This window comes from Rhinoderma darwinii, chromosome 1 (genome assembly GCF_050947455.1).
Source record: "Rhinoderma darwinii isolate aRhiDar2 chromosome 1, aRhiDar2.hap1, whole genome shotgun sequence".
NCBI classification, from domain to species: domain Eukaryota; kingdom Metazoa; phylum Chordata; class Amphibia; order Anura; family Rhinodermatidae; genus Rhinoderma; species Rhinoderma darwinii.
In genome coordinates, this window is record NC_134687.1 from 142,229,856 (window position 1) to 142,254,425 (window position 24,570).

Below are 24,570 nucleotides of genomic sequence, written 5' to 3' on the forward strand. Positions count from 1 at the left end.
GAGATTGAGATGATGCCATGCATATACTTGGTCTCTTAAAATGCTCATTTTAATATCAGACAGGAAAACTTTGAAAAACTGTTTTACAGCCATACTTTTGTGTGTTTTTTCATCAGGTCTAAGAGATGTATTTAATAATGTATGTAGTTTGTATTGTGAAATCTAGTGACAGATCAGCTTTAACCTCTTGCCGACATAGGGCGAGAATGCTCGTCCTGAACGGCGGGTACTTGGCGCACCAGGACGAGTATTCTCGTCCTGTGTGACAGCCAGTGTCCGCGCGCCATGATGAGCGGGGTAACAGCTGTAATACACAGCCACAGCCTTACTCTATCGGCGGAGAGAAGAGAAACCTCTTCTCTCCGCAGTTAACCCCTTGAATGCCGCAATCAAAGCTGATCGCGGAACTCAAAGCTATAGTGAGAAGGGGGTTTCCCGTTTGATTGCGTCACAAAAAATTACTGTGACACGATCGATGGCTATACCTGGTAAGGGCAGACAGTCCAGGGTCCATTGAAGGACCCCAGGGCTGTCTGACCATATTCCCTGTTGTTAGGGCATACTGAGGTATGCCCTAACAACTGCCTGTGTACAATCCGTACACAGGCTAATGTGCTGGCATATAGATATATGCCAGTACATTAAAGTTCAAAATAAAAATCTAAATGAAAAATCCCTCTATGGGATTAAAAAAAAAAGTTAAATGAATAAAAAAAAAAGTTTTGTTAAATTAAAAAAAACAATAGTTAAAAAAAATACACAGAAATAGAATTTTTTTACAATAAATAAACTATTCAAAATATAAGTCCCAAAACATTAAATAATAGACACATATTTGGTCTCACCACGTCCGTAACAACCTGTACAATAAATATATAACGTTATTTATGATGATCAGTGTATGGTGTAAAAAAAAATAAAGAAAACTGCAACGGAACTGCTATTTTTTTCTACATTTTTACCAAAATAAAAATTTATAGAAATTAAACGATAATGTAAATGTACCAAAAAATTGTACCTAGATTAAGTACAACTCGTCCCGCAAAAAACAAAGTCTCATACAGCTACGTCGGACAAAAAATGAAGAAGTTATGAGCGCCGGGATGCAAACAGGGAAATATAAAAAAATTGTTCGGTCCTCAAGGCCAAAATTGGACGTGTCCTTAAAGAGGCTCTGTCACCAGATTATAAATGCCCTATCTCCTACATAATCTGATTGGCGCTGTAATGTAGATAACAGCAGTGGTTTTTATTTTGAAAAACAATCATTTTTGAGCAAGTTATGAGCTAGTTTAGATTTATGCTAATGAGTTTCTCAATGGACAACTGGACGTGTTTTTACTTTTTACCAACTGGGTGTTGTACAGAGGAGTGTATGATGCTGACCAATCAGTGACCAATCAGTGTCCTACACTTCTCATTGTTCCAGCCCAGCATGATCCACAGCACAGTGTGATTGTGCAGTGAAAGAAGTAAACACGCCCAGTTGCTAAAAACACAATACATGCCCAGTTGGAAATAAGAGAAAACACTCCCAGTTGTCCATTAGAAAGGCTCATTTGCATAAATATAAAATTGCTCACAACTTAGCATTAATGATAGTTTTAAAAAAAAAAACGTTACTGTTATCTACATTGCAGCGCCGATCACATGCAATAGGAGATAGGGATTTGATAATCTGGTGACAGAGCCTCTTTAAAGAGGCTCTGTCACCACATTATAAGTGCCCTATCTCCTACATAATGAGATCGGCACTGGAATGTAGGTAACAACAGTGGTTTTTATTTAGAAAAACAATCTATTTTCACCAAGTTATGAGCGATTTTAGCTTTATGCTAATTACTTTTTTAATGCCCAACTGGGCGTGTTCTTACTTTTGACCAAGTGGGTGTGGTTGGGAGAAGTGTATGATGCTGACCAGTCAGCGTCATACACTTCTCTCCATTCATTTATTCAGCACACAGTGATCTTGAGTTGTTCACAATGTGTTGTCACATACACACACATTAACGTTACTGAAGTGTCTTGACAGTGAATAGACATCACCTCCAGCCAGGACGGGATGTCTATTCACAATCCCGACACTTCGGTTACGTTTGTGTGGGACTTATAGCACAGCAAGCGTGGTCTCGCTGTAAGCTGTCATTTACAGCGTGATCTCACGAGATTACGCTTGCTGTGCTGTAAGTCCCACACAAACATTACCGAAGTGTCAGGATTGTGAATAGACATCCCGACCTGGCTGGAGGTGATGTTTATTCACTCTAAAGACACTTCAGTAACATTAGTGTGTGTATGTGATTGCACATAGTGAACAACGCAAGATAACTATGTGCTGATTACATGAATGGAGAGAAGTGTATGGCGCTGATTTGTCACTCATTGGTCAGCGTCATACACTCCTCTGTACAATGCCCAGTTGGTCAAAAGTAAAAACACGCCCAGTTGGGCATTAAGAAAGGCATTAGCATAAAGCTAAAATCGCTCATAACTTGGTGAAAATAGATTGTTTTTCTAAATAAAAAGCACTGCTGTCACCTACATTATAGCGCTCATCTCCTTATGTAGGAGATAGGCCACTTATAATGTGGTGACAGAGCCTCTTTAAGGGGTTAACAGTGATCCCAACATTTGTTGTACTCCTGATTGTGAGAAAGCCAACCCTAGAGTTATTGATGCTTGAGGGGTCCCACAATTTGTTATTTTTATTTATCTCTTAAGTTAGTTGAACATAATTATATATATGGCAACAAAATCTGTGAAAATATGAATGAAGCCTTTATCTGCTTTGAGTTTTTTTATTTGTTTGTACACTAGATCTTATTGTGGTCACTTCTGAATTTTCCCAAAATTACCATAAATTCTTAAAATGCGTCACTGTTGTGGTTGTGAAACATCCTGTTTGAACCTAGACAACATTTTAACTCCTGGCATGTTTTTGTTTGTAACACCCAGTCTGAGCATTATGTGTAGAAATTGTGCTATGATTCTATGATTATACTGGTGGTTATAGAAGCAAATTCTACACAACAGAATTTTTAATGTGGTTGGTATTGTGCAAGCTCTTAGTATCATTGGTGTTTTTCAGTCAAGGCTGACATCAATATGTCTTGTTAAACGTAATAACACTTCCGATATATAACAAACATTTCAAGATATACTGATGAATCACAAACTGTATCATGTGCATATTATTCTATTTCAATGCTGTGTTTATTAATTCATTGATTGGTTTATTGATTGAGCCCTTCCTCCTGCCCCTAATTCTTACTAACATACAGTCCTGGCCAAAAGAGACTGACTTTTGAGACTGACACAAATTTTGGTTTTCACAAAGTTTTCTTCTTCAGTTTTATAGTGGCAATTTTGCATCAACTCTAGATTGTTAGGAAGAGTGATCAGATGAATTGCAATGAATTGCAAAGTCATTGCTTGCTAAGAAAATTAACTCGATCACAAAAAACCCATTTCCACTGCATTTCAGCCCTGCCACAAAATGACCTGCTAACCTAATTTCAGTGATCTTCTCATTAGCTCAGGCGAAAGTGTTAATCAGGACAAGGCAGCTGATATCACTGTCATGATCATGGAATTATAACAGCGAACTGGTTGCTTGAAAAGGGGGATGGTGCTTTAGATCATTTTCTTCTTCTGTTAACCATGGTTACCTCCAAGGAATCACGTACAGTCATAATTTCTTTGCATTAAAAGGGCTTTACAGGCAAGAACATTGCTGCTTGTAAGATTGCCCCTAAATCAACCATTTATCAGATCATAAAGAACTTCAAATAGAGAGGTTCAATTGCTGTGAGGAAGACTTCAGGGCACCCAAGAAAGTCCAGCAAGTGCCAGGAACGTCTCCTAAAGAGGATTCATCTACAGGATGAGTTCAACACCAGCGTAAAGCTCTCTCAGAAATGGCAGCGGGCAGGTGTCAGTGCATCTTCACGCACAGTGAGGCGAAGGCTTTTGGAGGCTGGCCTGGTGTCAAGAAGGGCAACAAAGGACAGACTGACATTCTGCAGGAAGTACAGGGATTGGACAGCAGAGGACTTGTTAGGGATCTGCCAGGTACTTCATCTAGCTACACTCCTGGGATTAATCAATCCACACCTGAGGCCAGACCTGTTCGACTGACACCTTCTCCCACCAACCAGGGTGGCAGGCTCAGGAGTGGGAGAGCCTATCGCGGCCTGGTCTCTCGGAGTTAGCTCCGCCCCTTGCCCTTTATTACCTGCCCTGTGCTCTCCCTCAGTGCTTGTAATTCTTTTGGATTCCTGGCCCCACTGCTGCTTGCTCCAGCCTGCTTCTGCCGTGCTTCTGCCTTGCTGCAGTTCTGCTTGACCTGCTTTGCTTGCCCTGGCTTGCTTCTGTCTCCGTGTCCGCTCGGGTGTACTCACTTCGTCCTGGTCCTGACTGTTCGTTCGCCGCCCCGTTTCCTCGTGGCGTTCCGTGGCTACTGCCCCTTCCCTTGCGTGTTCCCTGTTTGTCTTCCTGTGCACTTAGCCAGCGTAGGGACCGCCGCCCAGTTGTACCTCGTCGCCTAGGGCGGGTCGTTGCAAGTAGGCAGGGACAGGGCGGTGGGTAGATTAGGGCTCACTTTCCCTTCACCTCCTTCCTGCCATTACATAATTACAAGCCCTTACCTAGTCTACCATTTCTCCTACGCTGACGCTTTCATGGACCCCCTTGAGACCCTGACCCAGCAGATGCAGGGCCTCTCCCTACAGGTCCAGGCCCTGGCCCAAAGGGTCAATCAGGGTGACGCTGCTTTAGTAGTACCCCTCACCTCACCTCTAGAACCCGACCTCAAGTTACCTGACCGGTTTTCAGGGGACCGTAAGACGTTTCTCTCCTTCCGGGAGAGTTGCAGACTGTATTTCCGCCTAAAGCCCCACTCCTCAGGTTCCGAGAACCAGCGGGTGGGTATCATCATATCCCGACTCCAGGAAGGGCCCCAAGAGTGGGCCTTCTCCTTGGCTCCTGACGCCCCTGAACTTTCCTCTGTTGATCGTTTTTTCTCTGCCCTCGGACTCATTTACGACGAGACTGACAGGACTGCTTTAGCCGAGAGTCAGCTGGTGACCTTACGTCAGGGTAGAAGACCGGTTGAGGAATACTGTTCTGATTTTAGGAAGTGGTGCGTAGCTTCTCAGTGGAACGATCCGGCCCTAAGGTGCCAGTTTAGGTTAGGATTATCTGACGCCCTGAAGGATCTGCTGGTTAGCTACCCCTCGCCTGACTCCCTTGACCAGGTTATGGCCCTAGCAGTACGACTTGACCGACGTCTCAGGGAACGTCAGCTAGAACGCTTCAGTGTGCTCCCCTCTGACTTTTCTGCGATTCCCCCCGAGGTCCCGTCTCCTCGCCCCTCCACGGAGGACTCGGAGGTACCTATGCAACTCGGGGCCTCCATGTCCCCTCGACAACGTAGGGAGTTTCGCAGAATGAATGGTCTCTGCTTCTACTGTGGGGACGACAAGCATCTACTGAACACCTGTCCCAGGCGCAAGAATAAGAAGCCGGAAAACTTCCGCGCCTAAGTGATCATCGGGGAGGTCACTTGGGCGCACAGGTATTTCCCGTTAATGTGAAACGCAATAAAATTTTGCTTCCCTTTCAGGTCTCGTTTGCTGGCCGGTCTGCCACGGGCAGTGCTTTCGTGGATTCTGGCTCATCTGCTAATATCATGTCTGTGGAATTTGCTATGTCTCTAAAGATGCCTTGTATTGATTTACCTTATCCTATCCCTGTAGTAGGAATCGACTCAACACCCCTTGCTAATGGTTATTTTACTCAGCATACTCCTGTTTTTGAACTCCTGGTTGGCTCCATGCATTTGGAGCAGTGCTCTGTACTGGTGATGCAGGGATTATCGTCTGATCTGGTTTTAGGCCTTCCCTGGTTGCAGTTGCATAATCCCACATTTGATTGGAATACTGGGGATCTCACCAAATGGGGTAATGAATGTCTGATGTCATGTCTTTCTGTTAACTCTATTTCTCCCCGGGAGGAGGTAAACACACTTCCTGAGTTTGTTCAGGACTTCGCCGATGTGTTTTCTAAGGAGGCCTCCGAGGTGTTGCCCCCCCATAGAGATTACGATTGCGCTATCGATTTGGTGCCTGGTGCCAAGCTTCCTAAGGGTAGGATATTTAATCTTTCATGTCCTGAACGTGAAGCGATGAGGGTGTATATCCAAGAATGCCTGGCCAAGGGTTTCATTCGCCCCTCGACTTCTCCTGTAGGTGCTGGCTTCTTCTTCGTGGGGAAGAAGGATGGTGGTCTTAGGCCGTGCATTGATTATCGTAACCTGAATAAGGTCACCGTAAGGAACCAGTACCCACTTCCTTTGATTCCGGATCTTTTTAATCAGGTTCAGGGAGCCCAATGGTTTTCTAAGTTCGATCTACGGGGGGCATATAACCTTATCCGCATCAAAGAGGGGGATGAGTGGAAAACTGCGTTCAACACACCCGAGGGTCATTTCGAATACCTGGTCATGCCCTTTGGGTTGTGTAATGCCCCTGCTGTCTTCCAGAATTTTATTAATGAAATCCTGAGAGAGTACCTGGGTAATTTTCTTGTTGTGTACCTTGATGACATACTGGTGTTTTCCAAGGACTGGTCCTCCCACGTGGAGCATGTCAGGAAGGTGCTCCAGGTCCTTCGGGAGAATAATCTGTTTGCTAAGACTGAAAAATGTGTCTTTGGGGTACAGGAGATACCATTTTTAGGGCAAATCCTCACTCCTCATGAATTCCGCATGGACCCTGCCAAGGTTCAAGCTGTGGCGGAATGGGTCCAACCTGCCTCCCTTAAGGCGTTACAGTGTTTTTTAGGGTTCGCCAACTATTACAGGAGATTTATTGCCAACTTCTCGGTCGTCGCTAAGCCTCTTACGGACCTTACCCGCAAGGGTGCCGATGTCCTCCATTGGCCCCCTGAGGCCGTCCAGGCCTTTGAGACTCTCAAGAAGTGCTTTATCTCGGCCCCTGTGCTGATTCAGCCCAACCAAGAGGAGCCATTTATTGTGGAGGTTGACGCTTCCGAGGTGGGAGTGGGGGCCGTCCTGTCCCAGGGTACCAGCTCCCTCACCCATCTCCGCCCCTGTGCTTACTTCTCTAGGAAGTTTTCGCCCACGGAGAGTAACTATGATATTGGCAACCGCGAACTTCTAGCCATTAAATGGGCTTTTGAGGAGTGGCGGCACTTCCTGGAGGGGGCCAGACACCAGGTAACGGTCCTTACGGATCACAAGAATCTGGTTTTCCTAGAATCGGCCCGGAGGCTTAATCCTAGACAAGCTCGGTGGGCACTATTCTTTACCAGATTTAATTTCTTGGTTACCTATAGGGCTGGGTCCAAGAATATTAAGGCTGACGCTCTGTCACGTAGTTTCATGGCCAATCCTCCTTCCGAGAAGGATCCCGCTTGTATTTTACCCCCTGGTATAATCGTCTCTGCCACGGATTCTGATTTACCTTCTGATATCGCGGCTGATCAGGGTGCAGCTCCCGGGAACGTCCCTGGGGACAAACTGTTTGTTCCCCTGCAATACCGGCTGAGGGTACTCAGGGAAAACCATGACTCCGCTCTATCTGGTCATCCTGGCATCTTGGGCACCAAACACCTCATTACCAGAAACTATTGGTGGCCTGGGTTGCCTAAAGATGTTAGGGCTTACGTCGCCGCTTGTGAGGTTTGCGCTAGGTCCAAAACCCCTAGGTCCCGACCTGCGGGCCTACTACGTTCCTTGCCCATTCCCCAGAGACCTTGGACCCATATCTCCATGGATTTTATCACCGATTTGCCTCCATCTCAGGGCAAGTCGGTGGTGTGGGTGGTAGTCGACCGCTTCAGCAAGATGTGCCACTTTGTGCCCCTTAAGAAGCTACCTAACGCCAAGACGTTAGCTTCTTTGTTTGTGAAACACATCCTGCGTCTCCATGGGGCCCCAGTCAATATCGTTTCTGACAGAGGGGTACAATTTGTTTCCTTATTTTGGAGAGCTTTTTGTAAAAAGTTGGAGATTGATCTGTCCTTCTCCTCCGCCTTCCATCCCGAAACCAATGGCCAAACGGAAAGGACCAACCAATCCCTGGAACAATATTTAAGGTGTTTCATCTCTGACTGTCAATTCGATTGGGTCTCATTCCTTCCCCTTGCTGAATTTTCCCTGAATAACCGGGTCAGTAACTCGTCAGGGGTCTCCCCGTTTTTCTGTAATTTCGGGTTTAACCCTAGGTTCTCCTCCGTCTCCCCTGGTTGTTCCAATAATCCTGAGGTAGAGGAGGTTCATCGGGAACTGTGCACTGTCTGGGCCCAGGTTCAGAAGAACCTAGAGGCGTCCCAGAGCGCACAAAAGATTCAGGCGGATAGTAGACGTTCTGCTAACCCCCGGTTTGTCGTCGGGGATTTGGTCTGGTTGTCGTCCAGGAACTTGCGCCTTAAGGTCCCGTCCAGGAAGTTTGCTCCCCGATTTATTGGACCTTATAAGATCATTGAAGTCCTCAACCCTGTATCCTTCCGTCTGGAGCTCCCCCCATCCTTTCGCATACATGACGTCTTCCATGCCTCCCTCCTTAAACGCTGCTCCCCGTCCTGGTCCCCCTCGAGGATACCTCCTGTTCCCGTTCTCACCCCTGAGGGGGTGGAATTCGAGGTGGCCAAGATTATGGACAGTAGGATGGTCCAGGGCTCCCTCCAGTACCTGGTCCATTGGAGAGGATACGGGCCGGAGGAGAGGACTTGGGTACCTGCCCGTGATGTTCACGCTGGGGTATTGATCAGGAGGTTCCACCTCCTCTTCCCCACTAAACCGGGTCCCCTTAGTAAGGGTCCGGTGGCCCCTCATAAAAGGGGGAGTACTGTTAGGGATCTGCCAGGTACTTCATCTAGCTACACTCCTGGGATTAATCAATCCACACCTGAGGCCAGACCTGTTCGACTGACACCTTCTCCCACCAACCAGGGTGGCAGGCTCAGGAGTGGGAGAGCCTATCGCGGCCTGGTCTCTCGGAGTTAGCTCCGCCCCTTGCCCTTTATTACCTGCCCTGTGCTCTCCCTCAGTGCTTGTAATTCTTTTGGATTCCTGGCCCCACTGCTGCTTGCTCCAGCCTGCTTCTGCCGTGCTTCTGCCTTGCTGCAGTTCTGCTTGACCTGCTTTGCTTGCCCTGGCTTGCTTCTGTCTCCGTGTCCGCTCGGGTGTACTCACTTCGTCCTGGTCCTGACTGTTCGTTCGCCGCCCCGTTTCCTCGTGGCGTTCCGTGGCTACTGCCCCTTCCCTTGCGTGTTCCCTGTTTGTCTTCCTGTGCACTTAGCCAGCGTAGGGACCGCCGCCCAGTTGTACCTCGTCGCCTAGGGCGGGTCGTTGCAAGTAGGCAGGGACAGGGCGGTGGGTAGATTAGGGCTCACTTTCCCTTCACCTCCTTCCTGCCATTACAGGACTGGGGTAAAGTTATTTTCTCTGATTAAGCCCCCTTCAGACTGTTTGGGATATCTGGATGAATGATTGTCCAGAGTAGAAAAGGTGAGCGCTACCATGAGTTCTGTGTCATGCCAACAGTAAAGCATCCTGAGACCATTAATGTGTGAGGTTGCTTTTTATCCAAGAAAGTGGGCTCACTCACAATTTTGCATAAGGACACTTCCATGCATAAAGAAGGGTATCTAAACACCCTCCAAGAGAAACTTCTCCCAACGATCCTGGAGCAATTTGGTGAAGAACAATACTTTTTCCAGAATGATAGAGCACCATGTCACAAGGCAAAAGTGATAACAAAGTATCTCAGTGAACAAAACATTGAAACATTTTGAGCCCATGGCCAGGAAACTCCCCAGATCTCAATCCCATTGAGAACCTGTGGTCAATCCTCAAAAAGCAAGTGGACAAACAAAAACACAGAAATTGTGATAAACTCCGAGCACTGTTTAGGCAAGAATGGGTTGCCATCAGTCAGGATTTGGCCCAGAATCTGATATACAGCATGCCAGGGCGAATTGAAGAAGTCATGAAAAAGAAGGGTCAACACTGTAAATATTGAGTCTTTGCATAAGATGTATTTATCAATAAAAGTTTAAAAACTTATGAAATGATTATAATTGTACTTCAGTATACCACAGAAACATCTGACTAAAAGATCTAACAACACTGAAACAGGAAACTTTGTGAAAAACCAAATTTGTGTCAGTCTCAAAACTTTTTGCCAGGACTACATTTGGTAGTTTAGCAAGAAATAGGGGAAAGCTGGATGACAATATTACGGCAGGATCAAACGAAACAGTTTGTTTGTTGCCTGTTAACATCGAAACACATGGGTCTAGATAGAAGCTGTAGACACAAAACAATAGATTTTTAACTACTGTAAGACTGCTTGCAAAATTATTTTAGATGCATTGAAACAACAGAAAAATGACTCTGAATGTCTACAAAGCCTTTAACAGTAAAAATAGTAGTAATATTTGGCCTTTATTTTGAAGGTGTTTAATATAGCACAAGTATTCATCGAAAAGCTTTATGTCACAGATACAAAATGTCTATGCACTCCAACATCCCTCCGCACTACAAAAACATGCTGATGGTTAATTGGCTTCCTATGAATTTGGCCCTAGAGTGCGTGTCTCTGAGATAGGGAAATTCGATTTTGAGCACCATTGGGGATGGGGACTAAGTGATGACTATCAGATGACAATCTATACAGCATTGCAGAATATGTTGGCATTATATATAAGAAAACTTCCATTGAGGTTGACAATTTCCCTCCTGGCAGTCTGAAAACACCCCAATATACAATTACAAGTGGACCCTTTAGTTTTAATACTTCAGTCTGTACTTTCATATAGACTAATTTGTTATGTAATATTTGACACGTGCTCCGCATAGAATAAAATAACATGCTGTGTATTTTCTAGGTGCTCTATGCTATGCTGAACTTGGAACGTGCATAAAGAAATCTGGTGGCCACTACACATATATCCTAGAAGCATTTGGTCCACTGCCTGCATTTGTAAGAGTTTGGGTAGAATTGCTTGTTATTCGGTGAGTAGTATATGTGCGTTTCTCCTTTGGCTTAATGTTTGTTGATAAAATTGAAAATGTTGACTCACCTTGATTCAGTGACACCATCCAACAGAAAGTGGTAAAGCCAGATAAAAGCTCCATATTGAGCTTAATAAAGGAGAATTCCACATGAGGTGTAAAAAATAATTTTTAAGCCATGACTGTGGGTGATGCGTACTGCTACTGTATTATTATTTTTTCTTCAGAGTTGTTCGCTATGCTGCTTTTCAGCTCTGCTCCACAGAGGTCTCAAGTCAAAATCTGTACCATGGCCCCTCAACGCTCAGTTGCTATTTACAATATTGATGTCCTCTTATGTGGCAGAGGGGCCGCTGAGCCCTCTTTACCACCAGGGCCTGGGTGCAATGACAACCCTTGAGCTCCCTATTGTTATGCCCATGCTGCTCCATTAGGGCATAGCTATGATCTGAAGCTGCATGAAAGTCTAAGCTGTAAACGAAGTCTGAGGTAGTCTGTACCACCCCTCCCGTCTTATTAGTGTCTCAAGCTACTGCTCTATCCCTCCATCATGCTTTACACTGAAGGTATGTGTGCTCACATTGGTTTCTGCATATACTCACCAGGAAAGGTCTTTGCATGTGGAAAGGATTTCACTTACAGTAAAGGTAGAATAATTAGAAACTATAGGAAATCAAACGCTTAGTGAGATAAAGAAAATTATCTGGTAATATAAAATACTGAGTCAAAAATAATAAGTCGTAAGAAGGGAGCCTGTTATTCCAATTTTTACAACCTATGCTTATCTGATATTTATGCAATGAACTATTGCTCATTACATAAAATTGGTACAGTGACCATACACTAGCAAACTGATGTCTATTTCCTACTCACATATACCTCTGTAAGCATGTCCTCAAGAAAACCAGGCCATTTTTTACTTTCATCAAATTCACTGAATCAGTCACAATGACCTATTTCATGCTGATTTGTGAGCTGGCTGAATGCAATAATTAGAATTACATAATGTCATTCCCAATTATGTGGCCATCACGTTCCCTTATAACCTCATGCAGTTATCAGACCAGCCAAAAGTGTATGGGTATCCGTCATTTGATTGTCTGAAAGCGGTGGGAGCTGCTGGGGGTCTTCTTCACACTGTTCTCATGCTGTACTTATTCACTATTTTATATTGTCATCTAGGTTGAGGAGTTGAGTCATATTTGGATATATTATTATACTCATCCAACTCATCTTCAGAAGCCATATCACAGTTAGTCAAAAGCTTGAGTTGTGAGGATCTGCTCCAGTCCTGTTACCTTAGGCAATATTCACGACCAAAGGTGACCATTAGAGTCAAACATTCACTTCCCCACAGAAACCTCTGGAAAGCATTGTTAAGTGCTACTGACCACTGGCTCTTTAATATATCCTTAATATATCCTCCTTGACCACTACAGAGATGTTTGTGGTTTAGGAGAGAAACAGAGCCAAGCACTTGCAACTAAGGTCTTATGGGTAATTCATAAACAACCTGTTAGACCTTACTGCCGATACGGCCGATGTGTACAATGATAACAACAAGTGGATGTGCAAATATTCTGTAGAGATGGTGGATGGGGGGGGGGGCGTGGCTGGGACCTGCATGAGGACGGATGTGTGACCGGGAGCTCCGTGGCTAAGAAGCTAAGAAGCGGCATAAATAAACCCAAACTCCAGTACCTACTTCTCTCTCCCGGAGTGTGAGGACGTCTGGCGACTAGGGAACGACTTGAGGTGCAAGACAGGAAGCAGACCGGAGCGGGTTCGGCGCTGGGCTCCATTGCACCGGCGGAGTGGTGTCACGAGGTGCGAGTGCCTGGGCTCGGACTGCGCTACAAGAGCAGCGGCTGAGTGCTCATAGCCTGAAGCGACAAGCAGGAGCGGCTGTGGTACGCGAAGTGAGGACTGACACGGCTGTCGGCAAGTCCAGGAGGAGAGGAGCAGAGAGGAGGAGAACGGGTCGAGGGAGAAGATCCGCCATCTTGTGCATCCCGATCTAAAGAGGTCCTAGAAATCTGCCCTATGCTGAAGGGAGACAACATAGACTGACAAATCTTCCTTTCCATAAATACCTTGGCATCTTATCATCTCTACTCTGGAATAAGAGTACATATAGAAGAGAACGGTGAACATATAGTTTTGGAGGGAACAGGCGCCGTTTTCCCCCTTCTCCCCCCTCCTTTACATCACTACAAACAAAGTGTAATAGGCATGCCTCCAGCCTCAAAATCTGACGGTCTGAAACAGACAGAGAGGGGTCGTTTTTGATTATATCTTTATATAACCAGCACACAAAGTTCCCAATGGGAGGTACTACCAAAAAAAAGGATCAGAAATCCAAACCTACTAAACTCACAGAGTTTTTTGCTACTTCTCCTTCCAGGAAGGCAGGAGCAAAGAGGCGATTATCGCTACCTCCACTGTCCCCTGCATCTTCCTCCAGAGCAGAATCACTAAACAACGACATGGGAGAGGATTCAGATATACATCCAGTATCGGAGACTACAATTAAAAAGCTATTGAATTCTTTGAGGGATTCTCTGCAGTCAGACATCAAAAGCATTTTGGGAGAATTGAAAACTGACATTCTTGCCATAGCATCTCGAACAGACCATATTGAACATAAATTCGAAACCTTTGCTAAATCGCATAATCTGCTAATAGACGCAAATTCAACGCTAGAAGAGGAAGTACAGAGGTTATCTAACAAAGTGTTGGATCTTGAAGATAGATCACGCAGGAACAATATCCGAATTAGGGGTATTCCGGAATCGGAGACCCTGGACCAACTCTCTATATACCTAACAGATCTCTTGGCTGTGGTGTTACCTCAAAAAACAAACTTGGATATGACTATAGATAGGATTCATCGTATTCCTAAACCGAGGCATATCGCGCCACATCTCCCGAGAGATTCCATCGCTAGGATTCATTTTTATCACATAAAAGAGGAGTTCCTGCGTGCTCTGAAAAATTCTCCAGAATTGCCAGACCGTTTCAAGGAAATTGCGATTTATCCGGACCTGTCAGCAGCTACTATGCTAAGGCGTAGAGAATACATGCCACTCACTAAAATTTTACGAGAAAAAGGAATCCTATACAAATGGGGATTTCCAGTGAAACTCATAATATCCAAGAATGGGAATGTGCATGTGTGTAATTCTCCGGAGGCAGCGAAAACAATACTTCAAGAATGGGGACTGATAAATGCGTCACCACTACAGAGTCCTCGCCGCAGAGAAGACTCACGTCCAGAAGTAATCACTCCACTGTGGTCGGAGCAAGGTAGCCGGTCCAGAAAAAGAACGGGAGATTGATAGATGGATATATGTATAAACATATTGTGCTAACTGTATAAGAGCTTCAAATGTCTTAGGTATGCCCGGTGGTAAATTGTGGAGGTAGTCCATACATATTTAAGGAAGGCAGGTCCTACGGTGGTTAGCTCCTATTTTTTCCCTGAAAGAGGGAAATAACATGCTGTTGGGTTACTTCAGCAAGCCGTTAGTTCAGACGGCGATTGGTTTCTACAATGTAGATTGCGTTGTGTTTTGTTTATTTTTCGGCCTCCCCACTACTAAGATTACTGCTGTACTTGAGGAAACCTTATTCAACTATAATGGGTCTTAAGTTTGTATCAATTAATGTACATGGTTTGAACTCACCTTATAAGCGTTCTATGTTATGGAAGGAAGCAAATAACTCTAGAGGGGATGTAATATGCATTCAAGAGTCACATTTACGCACCAAAGATGTTCATCTTCTTAAACACCCTAAATTTCCAAATATTATTTCAGCCACCAATAATGTGAAAACAGCAGGGGTTATTATCGCAATTAAAAACTCGGTAGTGTTTGAAAAAATTACGTCTTCCATAGACCCCCAGGGTAGATATGTAATTCTGGTATGCAAATTGGATTCGGTTATGTATACTATTGTTTCTTTATATGTACCTAATAACCGACAAATTCCGTTTATTACTAAAATTCTTACTAAAGCTAAAGCAATGCAACAGGGAGGTTTACTAATCTGTGGGGATTTTAATACTGTTATGTATAATAGATTGGATAGATCTAACCCAGAGAGAGGCAGAGGATTGGAGATAGAATCTCTGATAGCAGGGGAATACTTGCACGATGTATGGCGTTACCAACACGCATCTGAAAAAGACTTCACTTTCTTCTCGGCACCTCATACAGCGTACTCCCGAATAGATTTTTTCCTAGTAGATAGTGAGATTCTCTTAAACTCGGAAAAAACTGACATAGAGGTTATTACCTGGTCGGATCATGCCCCTATATCCTTATTCCTGAAGGCAAAATACTGTCTACCCCCTAGAGCCCCGTGGAAATTAAACACATTCCTTTTGAAATCTCAGATAAATCAGGAATTGATACGGACAGCATTACTCGAGTTCTTTAAATTAAACGCTCCCTCCGCTACGCCAGAAATGGTGTGGTGTACTCATAAAGCTTTTGTAAGAGGTCTGTTCATTCAACAGGCGGCTAGGGCGAAACGAGATAGAAATAAAGAAATGGATGCATTATTAACAGCAATTAAGGTCAATGAATCTGTGATGAAAGCTAACCCTACAAAGGGTACAGGGGAAATTCTTCGAGATTTGAGGGATAAACTTCAGGTTCTGAACCTATTTCAATATGATAAAAATTTGAAACGCCTCAAAATGAATTTTTATACACAAGGGGATAGACCTGGTAAAATTTTAGCGAAAAGGGTAAAAGTACAGACAGCAAGATCAAAAATCCAATATTTATCCCTTCCAAATGGAAAGAAGGTATATGATCCCCAGAAGATTTCAGATTCCTTCGCAGACTATTATAGCCGACTATATAACTTAAAAGAAGACTCTTCTTTACCCCATGTTACATCGGACTCAATTAAAGAGTTCTTATCTGAAATTAACCTCCCACAACTATCTGAAACACAGATTGGTAACTTAAATGAGCCAATTTCGGAAGCTGAACTTAAAAAGGTAATGAAAGGGTTAAAATTAAATAAAGCTCCGGGTCCGGACGGGCTCCCTAATGAATACTTTAAAATATTTGAAGAAGTACTTCTTCCATATATGATTAAGATATTTAATGAGATAGCGGCCAAACAGTATCCCCCATCGGAAATGCTGCAGGCAATATTGATAACTCTCCCTAAACCGGGCAAAATGATGGATAGACCTGAGAATTTTCGGCCAATTTCACTGCTAAATAGTGATATCAAAATTTTTTCAAAACTATTGGCAATGCGGATTAATGAATGGTTACCCTCCTTGGTATCCTTAGATCAGGTAGGGTTTGTGAAAGGACGTCAGGCCAGGGATGGTACCAGACGATTATTAGACCTGATTCAGATAGCTTATGACTCGTCAGAACCCACGGTAGTCCTTTCACTAGATGCGGAAAAGGCATTTGATCGGGTACATTGGCGTTTTTTAGAAGCTGTTTTGGATAAATTCGGCTTACACTCATTTATAAAACAGGCGGTCCTATCCTTATACTCCACTCCATCGGCTCTGGTATACACATCTGGATTCTTGTCCAAAACATTTTTGATAAGCAACGGCACTCGCCAAGGATGCCCGCTTTCCCCTTTAATTTTTGATTTATGTATGGAACCTTTTGCGGAAATGATTAGAACATCACCACATATTTCAGGTATTACAGTAGGGGGAAGAGAACACAAAATTGGTCTTTACGCGGATGATGTGGTTCTTATTTGTCAGTCACCTATGTCTTCATTAGCAGAAATAACCAGGATTATAGACTGTTATTCGGAGATGTCATACTATAAATTGAATGTATCGAAATCCATGTTAATGCCCATTCATATCCCTCCATTACTAAAACCACTTCTCGCTAGCTTCAATTTTATTTGGGCAAATGATGGTCTTCCATACCTGGGTATCCTACTGACTCCTGACCCATCAATGGTTATGAACATAAATTACACAAATCTCCTATCCCAAATAACGAAGGAGTGTAACAGATTGGATGAGTTCCAATTAACGTGGATGGCCAGGATTAATATAGTAAAAATGCTACTTCTACCCAAATATTTATATTATTGTAGGACAATACCTACATAATATCGTCCTCGTTGCTGTCACGATTACAAACGGTACTTATGAAATTCATCTGGAATAACAAGAGAGCAAGGGTGGCTAAACTGATATTGTTTAAAAGGGGGAAACATGGAGGATTGGGAGTTCCAAATTTAAAAGCATATAATATAGCGGCCATAATGGATCAGATGAGACCAAGTTGGGCTTCTTCAGAACAACCTCTATGGGCTCAATTAGAAGATGCAATGTTTCCCTCCTTAATAATGAAGCATTTCATGGTAGCTGCTTACCTAGGGGCTAAAATACCTCCTATGCCCTTGCGGTCGATGTCAGATTCTCTACAGGTTTGGAGTGCATATGTGTGTAAAGAAAAATGGATTCATGTACCAAAGACTCAAATCCCAATCCAAATTATTGCAATCTGTCTCTCTCACCTATCAATTACCCCATGGCGGGAAGTGGGGATTGAGTGGTTTTCTGACTTTTTTTAAAGAGACATGTTTAAATCATTTGAAAATCTAGCAAGCACATATAACATCTCGTCTAGATATTTTTTGCAATATCTTCAAATACGACATCTAATGCAATCGGTACAATTTCCAAGGGTGCCAGAAAAAGTTGGGGCCTTCCACAAATTTGTGTGGGCAAGGTCAGGTAATTATAAAGGCATGGCTTGTAGTTATGACCTTATTCTTAAGGTGGGGGAAAATGGGAAAGCAGTGTACATGGTGAAATGGGAGGGAGACCTGGGGACTTCTTACCCTATAGAACAATGGATTAAAGCTTCTACATGGTCATCTAAATTGTCCAAATGTGTGAATCATATGGAATTAATGAAGAAAATTCATCTAAGATGGTACCTTACTCCTACTAGGATGGGACATATTTATCAGGGGTCTTCCAGATTGTGTTGGAGGGGGTGTGGAGCAACAGGATCTCTATTACATATGTGGTGGTCGTGTCCTATGATAGCTTCTTTATGGAGCAAGACATTTAATATAATTTCAGAGGTATCAGACTTCACGGTTAATCCTAATCCTTCTTTAGCAGTACTAGATATCTTGCTTGAAGACATCCCACCAGACAAGAGATTGGTCATTTATCACATTCTAATTGCTACTAGACTAACTATAGCTCAGGCATGGAAGTCCCCTAAGTCTCCTACCATAGCTGAAGTCATAAGGAGGGTAAATTTGAATTGCCATTATGAAACATCAGTACTATCACAAGCTCAGACTCATCTCCGTACTAGAAAGTTATGGGAACGGTGGTTAAATTCTAAACATTTCAAATAAAACAGCAGGAATGTGGTGTAGTGGGATATTCCCTACATGGAGGCATTGTTTATTTCTTGTTTGTTCATTCTTTATAATTTTTTATAATTTTCATGTTTATATATACATGTAACTGACAGATCTCGAAATGTTTAGAGGTCTTTGCATACGTGTTATGTTTTGTGTTGGAAAATTCAAATAAAAATCTATTGAAATTAGAGATGGTGGATGGGCCCTCAGAGTCAATCCCTCTGGTGGGCCCAAGGGACCCCAGACCAACACTGCTATTAGGTGTGTGCATGTCTGAGTATGTTTTTCTTTTTTCTTTAACTTCCGATAGTTCGGCAGTTCTGATAATGCTTTATTTTGGTGATCACGGGTGTGCTAGAGTATTGGAATTTTTATCATGAGAACATAAGAATAAAGCAGCCTCAGTCTTCAAGTCTATAACTTCAAGCAGTCATAAAACCTGATGAGAATACATCTAAAACATTTTCATGCTATAGGAAACGATAGGACATTTATGTGACATTGTTATAACTATTCTGCATGTTTATTCGTTGTTCATCTTATTTATGTGTTCTGCCTAGCAACAGTGAATTATTGAAAGGGAAGGGCAGACTAAATTGGGGAAGCATGGAGTAAAGTGCTTTCTGACCCTGCAATCCAATAGTCCATTCCTTTTGTGTCACCTGCATTTCTACTAAAATATTACACTTTACATAATACTGCGGGTAGATACAAGCACGGCTGTTTTAACGCATTGGTGGGCCCAGTGCAAAGATGTAATGAGTGCCCCCTCTTTTCCAGCAATAAGTAAAACAATGCCCTTATAGTACCCCACACACAGTATCATGCCCCCATAAGGCACCTATACACTATCATGCCCCAATAGTGCCCCTACACAGTATAACGTCCTCATAAAGACCCCAAACAGTATAATGTCCCCATAGTGCCTCCCCACACGGTATAATGCCTACATAGTTACCCCTCACACAGTATCTTGCCCCATAATGCCCCCATACAGTGTAATGCACCATAGTGCTGCTTCACACAGTAAAATGTCCCCATAGGGCCCCCTCACACAGTAACATACTTACATAGAGCCTCTGCAAAGTGTGATGCTCCCATAGTGCCTCCCTACGCAGTATAATGCCCCCATAATGCCTGCTAAAATAATAAAATAAATAATCAACTAGCCCCGTTCCCACGACAAATGGCTGTTTTTGTCAATACACTATGTGCAGCACATATATGGTTGTCTGTGGTGTTGTTAAGATCATTTACGTGCAATAGTAGTAGGTTGAATATAATAACACACTATTGTGAATGTCTTTGGTTAATGTGAATTCACATAATTTGGAATCCTAATAATACATTTTCATAAAAGAAAACTAAAACAAAATTTAAAACCAAATCTGAAATAATGGAAACATTAAAAAGGTTGTTGGGTATAGTTGGACGAGTAGAATAATATATCCAAATATGACTCAACTCCTCAACCTAGATGACAATATAAAATAGTGAATAAGTACAGCATGAGAACCGTGTGAAGAAGACCCCCAGCAACTCCCACCGCTTTCAGACAATCAAATGACGGATACCCATACACTTTTGGCTGGTCTGATAACTGCATGAGGTTATAAGGGAACGTGATGGCGACATTATTGGGAAGGACATTATGTAATTCTAATTATTGCATTCAGCCAGCTCACAAATCAGCATGAAATAGGTCATTGTGACTGATTCAGTGAATTTGATGGAAGTAAAAAATGGCCTGGTTCTCTTGAGGACATGCTTACAGAGGTATATGTGAGTAGGAAATAGACATCAGTTTGCTAGTGTATGGTCACTGTACCAATTTTATGTAATGAACAATAGTTAATTGCATGCATATCAGATAAGCATAGGTTGTAAAAATCTCTTGTGTTTTAGATAATACAGAAATTGCTGCATTCAGATCTTTGCATGGCATTATACAAGTGACTTCCTTTGAGAGATGGAAGATTACAGAGTAGAAAGCTTTTAAAAAATATGCAATATTCCTTCCCTATTATCTGTCATTTTAGAAAACTTTTGAGCGTCCTATAATTGCTACATTTTCTTGACTGTAATCTGAACCAGTATTTTCTCCTATTTTTCCCAGTTTTATGTGAGTAGGTATTTCCACAATTTAAGATTAAAAGTAGATTCTACTTTAAAATCTGCTACAAGGTACTTTTAACAAATTTCCTCTTTCTCTGCATAGATCACGAATGGGGGTTGAAAAACATCATCTTCAGAAGCCATATCACAGTTGTCTCTTTTTACATTTTATATTTAAAAATGTTCTGTATCAAAAGCTTGAGTTGTGAGGATTTGCTCCGGTCTTGTTACCTTAGGCAATATTCACGACCAAAAGTGACCATTAGAGTCAAACATTCACTTCCCCACAGAAGCCTCTGGAAAGCATTGTTAAGTGTTACTGACCACTGGCTCTTTAATATATCCTTAATATATCCTCCTTGACCACTACAGAGATGTTTGTGGTTTAGGAGAGAAACGGAGCCAAGCACTTGCCACTAAGGTCTTATGGGTAATTCATAAACAACCTATTAGACCTTACTGCCGATACGGCCTATGTGTACAATGATAACAACAAGTGGATGTGCAAATATTCTGTAGAGATGGTGGATGGGCCCTCAGAATCAATCCCTCTGGTGGGCCCAAGGGACCCCAGACCAACACTGCTATTAGGTGTGTGCATGTCTGAGTATGTTTTTCTTTTTTCTTTACCTTCCGATAGTTCGGCAGTTCTGATAATGCTTTATTTTGATGATCACGGGTGTGCTAGAGTATTGGAATTTTACAGTATTATCATGAGAACATAAGAATAAAGCAGCCTCAGTCTTCAAGTCTATAACTTCAAGCAGTCCTAAAACCTGATGAGAATACATCTAAAACATTTTCACGCTATAGGAAACTATTGGACATTTATGTGACATTGTTATAACTATTCTGCATGTTTATTCGCTGTTCATCTTATTTACGTGTTCTGCCTAGCAACAGTAATACCAGCCTGCGGCCACCCCAATGCCGGACACTCGCTACAGATGGTCGGGTACTAGATCGTAAACGGCTCTTCCCAGAACTCCTGGTGGTGGTGGGTACCAGGGTAATATCGGGGGTTAGTGTGTGATACTGTCTGTTAGACCATGTTTCTAAGCATGAGGGGCTTAGATACAGGGTCTTAGCAGACAGTAATCTTATACTGTATAAGATTACGGTCTGCTGGGGCCCTGTATCTAAGCCTACTTTGGGGTAAGCGTAGATAAAGGCCCCATCAGACAGTATTAGACATGGCCCATGTATCAAGAATACCATGTGGTAGGCTTAGATACAGGGTCCATGTGAGACACGGTCTGTTAGGCTTAGATACAGGGTCTATCACAAGGTAGGCTTAGATACAGGACCCCACGCAGACAGTAATCTGTATAAGATTACTGTCTGCTGGGGCCCTGCATCTAAGCCTAACACATGTGTGATACTGTCTGTTAGACCCTGGATCTAAGCCTACAACAAGGCAGGCTTAGATACAGGACCCCAGCAGGCAGTAATGTTAAACTTACCCTCCTCTTCCACTCTGGGTGCAGAGGTTGTCCCGACACTATCTAGCGTCGTGACGTCATGATGCGAGAAGACGTCAGGACTTCCGCTGCGCTCAGGAAGGAAGATGGGTAAGTATGTGCTTGTTACTATAGTAATGGGGGCCCGTGTATTTTATTACGTAGGCCCAATTACCCGTTACTACAGTAATTTTTTCAGATGCGGTGCGGGTGTCCGCGGCCCGGTCGCAAGCGCGACCGCTGCGACCCGGTTGCAATTATGACCGCTGCAACCTGAATGTGGCAGTCGCCGGGGATAGGGGAAGGAGCAAAGATCTGGGGCTTGGGCATCGAAGGCCCGGTGCTAGCGACGCCCCTGGTTACTGGAGCACTGAAGCAGCAGGAAATTTAAGGGGGAGTTATGATTTTATTATTATTATGCTATTACTTCTTCTGCTGCCAGTTTTTTGTTTATTTTTTTACCCTTGTACAACAGGGCGAATGCCATTGTACAGTTTTTCAGAATTGTGATAAGTACAGCTAAAAAGAGGTGATACAGAGATGCAACTTAAAGCTTCTGGGCCCTAATGCAAAACCTGTAACCGAGCTCCCCATCAACCATGGGCCATTTATAATACTGGTGTCATCTTATGTGGCATGGGGGCCTTTGGTCCCCTTCAGGCTCCAGGGCCCAGGTGCCACTTCTACCTCTGCACCCCCTATAGTTACACTCCTGAGTAAAAGTATTTAGATAAAACCATAGTGGTAGGACACGGCTTGTTTTGCACAGCCAGCACCATTTGCAGTATTAAGTAGCCTTTGGCCTTGTGCAGTCACATTTTTCTTCTGAATTTTAAGCTCTTTGACAGCAAATTGTGGATCTTTGCAATTGTACAACATTTTGCGCATTATTACTTTATGTATTTCAATATTTCTTATAAATTTAAATGAACGGTTCAAAGGGTCAAACAATCTCTTAGCTGAATTAGCAATGCCAAGACAATTTACGTGCCTCAAAAGCAAACTTTGGATAGATTTAAACCTATAATTTATCTACTCATGTGATGGTATAAGACATGTCTCAGTAGACTGAGCCAGCTTACTGGATGAATTCCGACTGTCTACAACACTCACTGCATGGCCGGTTCTGTCCTCACTAATTGCCCTAATACACATCAGTAATTCATACATTCTCTCCTCTCCGTTATTCTCCTAAGGGAAGTGAGATTTCTGTCAGTTTTTGCCTGTTATTGAAGCCAAAAGGCAAATTTGAAACCATGCAATTTGTTTCAGTAACAGTTCCTGCTCAACATAGTGAAAACACCAGACGTAAATCGTATGAAATGGCATGTCTTATCCGGCTGATTTCGCATTGACAAAAACATACTTTAATGAATAGTCCTATAATCTTTACCTTCACGGTCAGTGCAACATTTCCACAGGAACTAACAGTTATTATAATTATATCTTTGTGCAACTGCTTGTAAAACTACAATAAAATAAATGTATTTTACTTTCAGACTATGCATAATGAGAAAGATGTGCTATAGAACAAAGCAGACACAAGAAGCGGTTTCTGCCACAGAGAATGCAATGCATTTATAATCCAAGCTTTGAATTATTTTATACTTTACATTACAATGATTCTTTCTCTCTATTTTTCGGTTTTAGGCCAGCTGCTACAGCAGTGATATCACTAGCATTCGGACGCTATATCCTCGAGCCCTTCTTCATACAATGTGAAATACCAGACCTCGCTGTCAAATTAGTCACAGCTCTTGGAATAAGTAAGCATCAACTTCATATAAGTTACTTTTCTTATGAATGGTTTCTTCATAAATTGTAATAAAAGTATTATGATCAGTTTCCATGATTTCTAGGAATGCATCTTTTAGTTAAAAGGTGGACTGAACAGGAGGGTAAAGGCCCATTGGCACGAGCCAATAAGCAGCCGAACAAGCATTCGTAAGAACACTCATTCCCCATCATAAGCCCAGGTAACACGTCAGCCATCGGCAGACACACATATTAACAATTGTCTGTCCCCATACCGGTTGCTTTGGTTCATGTAACGGGGCCATTAAACAAGCGCCAATCAACTTTTTTATCGCCAATCGGCTCTCATTATGGGCAGTAATCTGCCCATGCAAAGGGTCCTTAAAATAGCATTGCCTAAGGCCTGGCAGATTAGTACACCATTTTGTCCAACATGTCCATAAAGCTGCACCTGAAAATTATCCTTTTCCCCTCTTCTGGCAGATTTTGATACTTGGTTAGTTGATCAGCAGGGGATACAATATTAAAGGACATTACAGGGCAAACAGGGTGACATTCCCACTCTAAGGACATATGTGGGTATGGCATGATGTTTAAAAGCCCTTGATGCCAATTATAGAACTTGGCCTTCCACCAATTTCAAACGCTACCACTTGCCACTATATGCAATATGACTTCATTGTAAGACTACTCAATGGTAGAATCTACTGATGTGGCAAAGTATAACTTGACATGTAACACTTTAAATACACGTATATTTAATGCTTAAATATCAAGTTAAAGTTTACTAAATCTGAA

The 24,570-nt window shown here is 42.9% G+C and overlaps 1 protein-coding gene across 1 annotated transcript in view; it reads left to right on the forward strand.

The window, feature by feature from the left end:
• SLC7A11 (solute carrier family 7 member 11) overlaps nt 1-24,570 on the forward strand; it is a 262,008-nt gene that overhangs the window by 38,651 nt on the left and 198,787 nt on the right. Inside the window, exons 2-3 of the mRNA XM_075860442.1 lie at nt 10,915-11,041; nt 23,668-23,783. Of these exons, the coding sequence (XP_075716557.1) occupies nt 10,915-11,041; nt 23,668-23,783 (243 nt within the window). The remainder of the gene's footprint in view (nt 1-10,914; nt 11,042-23,667; nt 23,784-24,570) is intronic.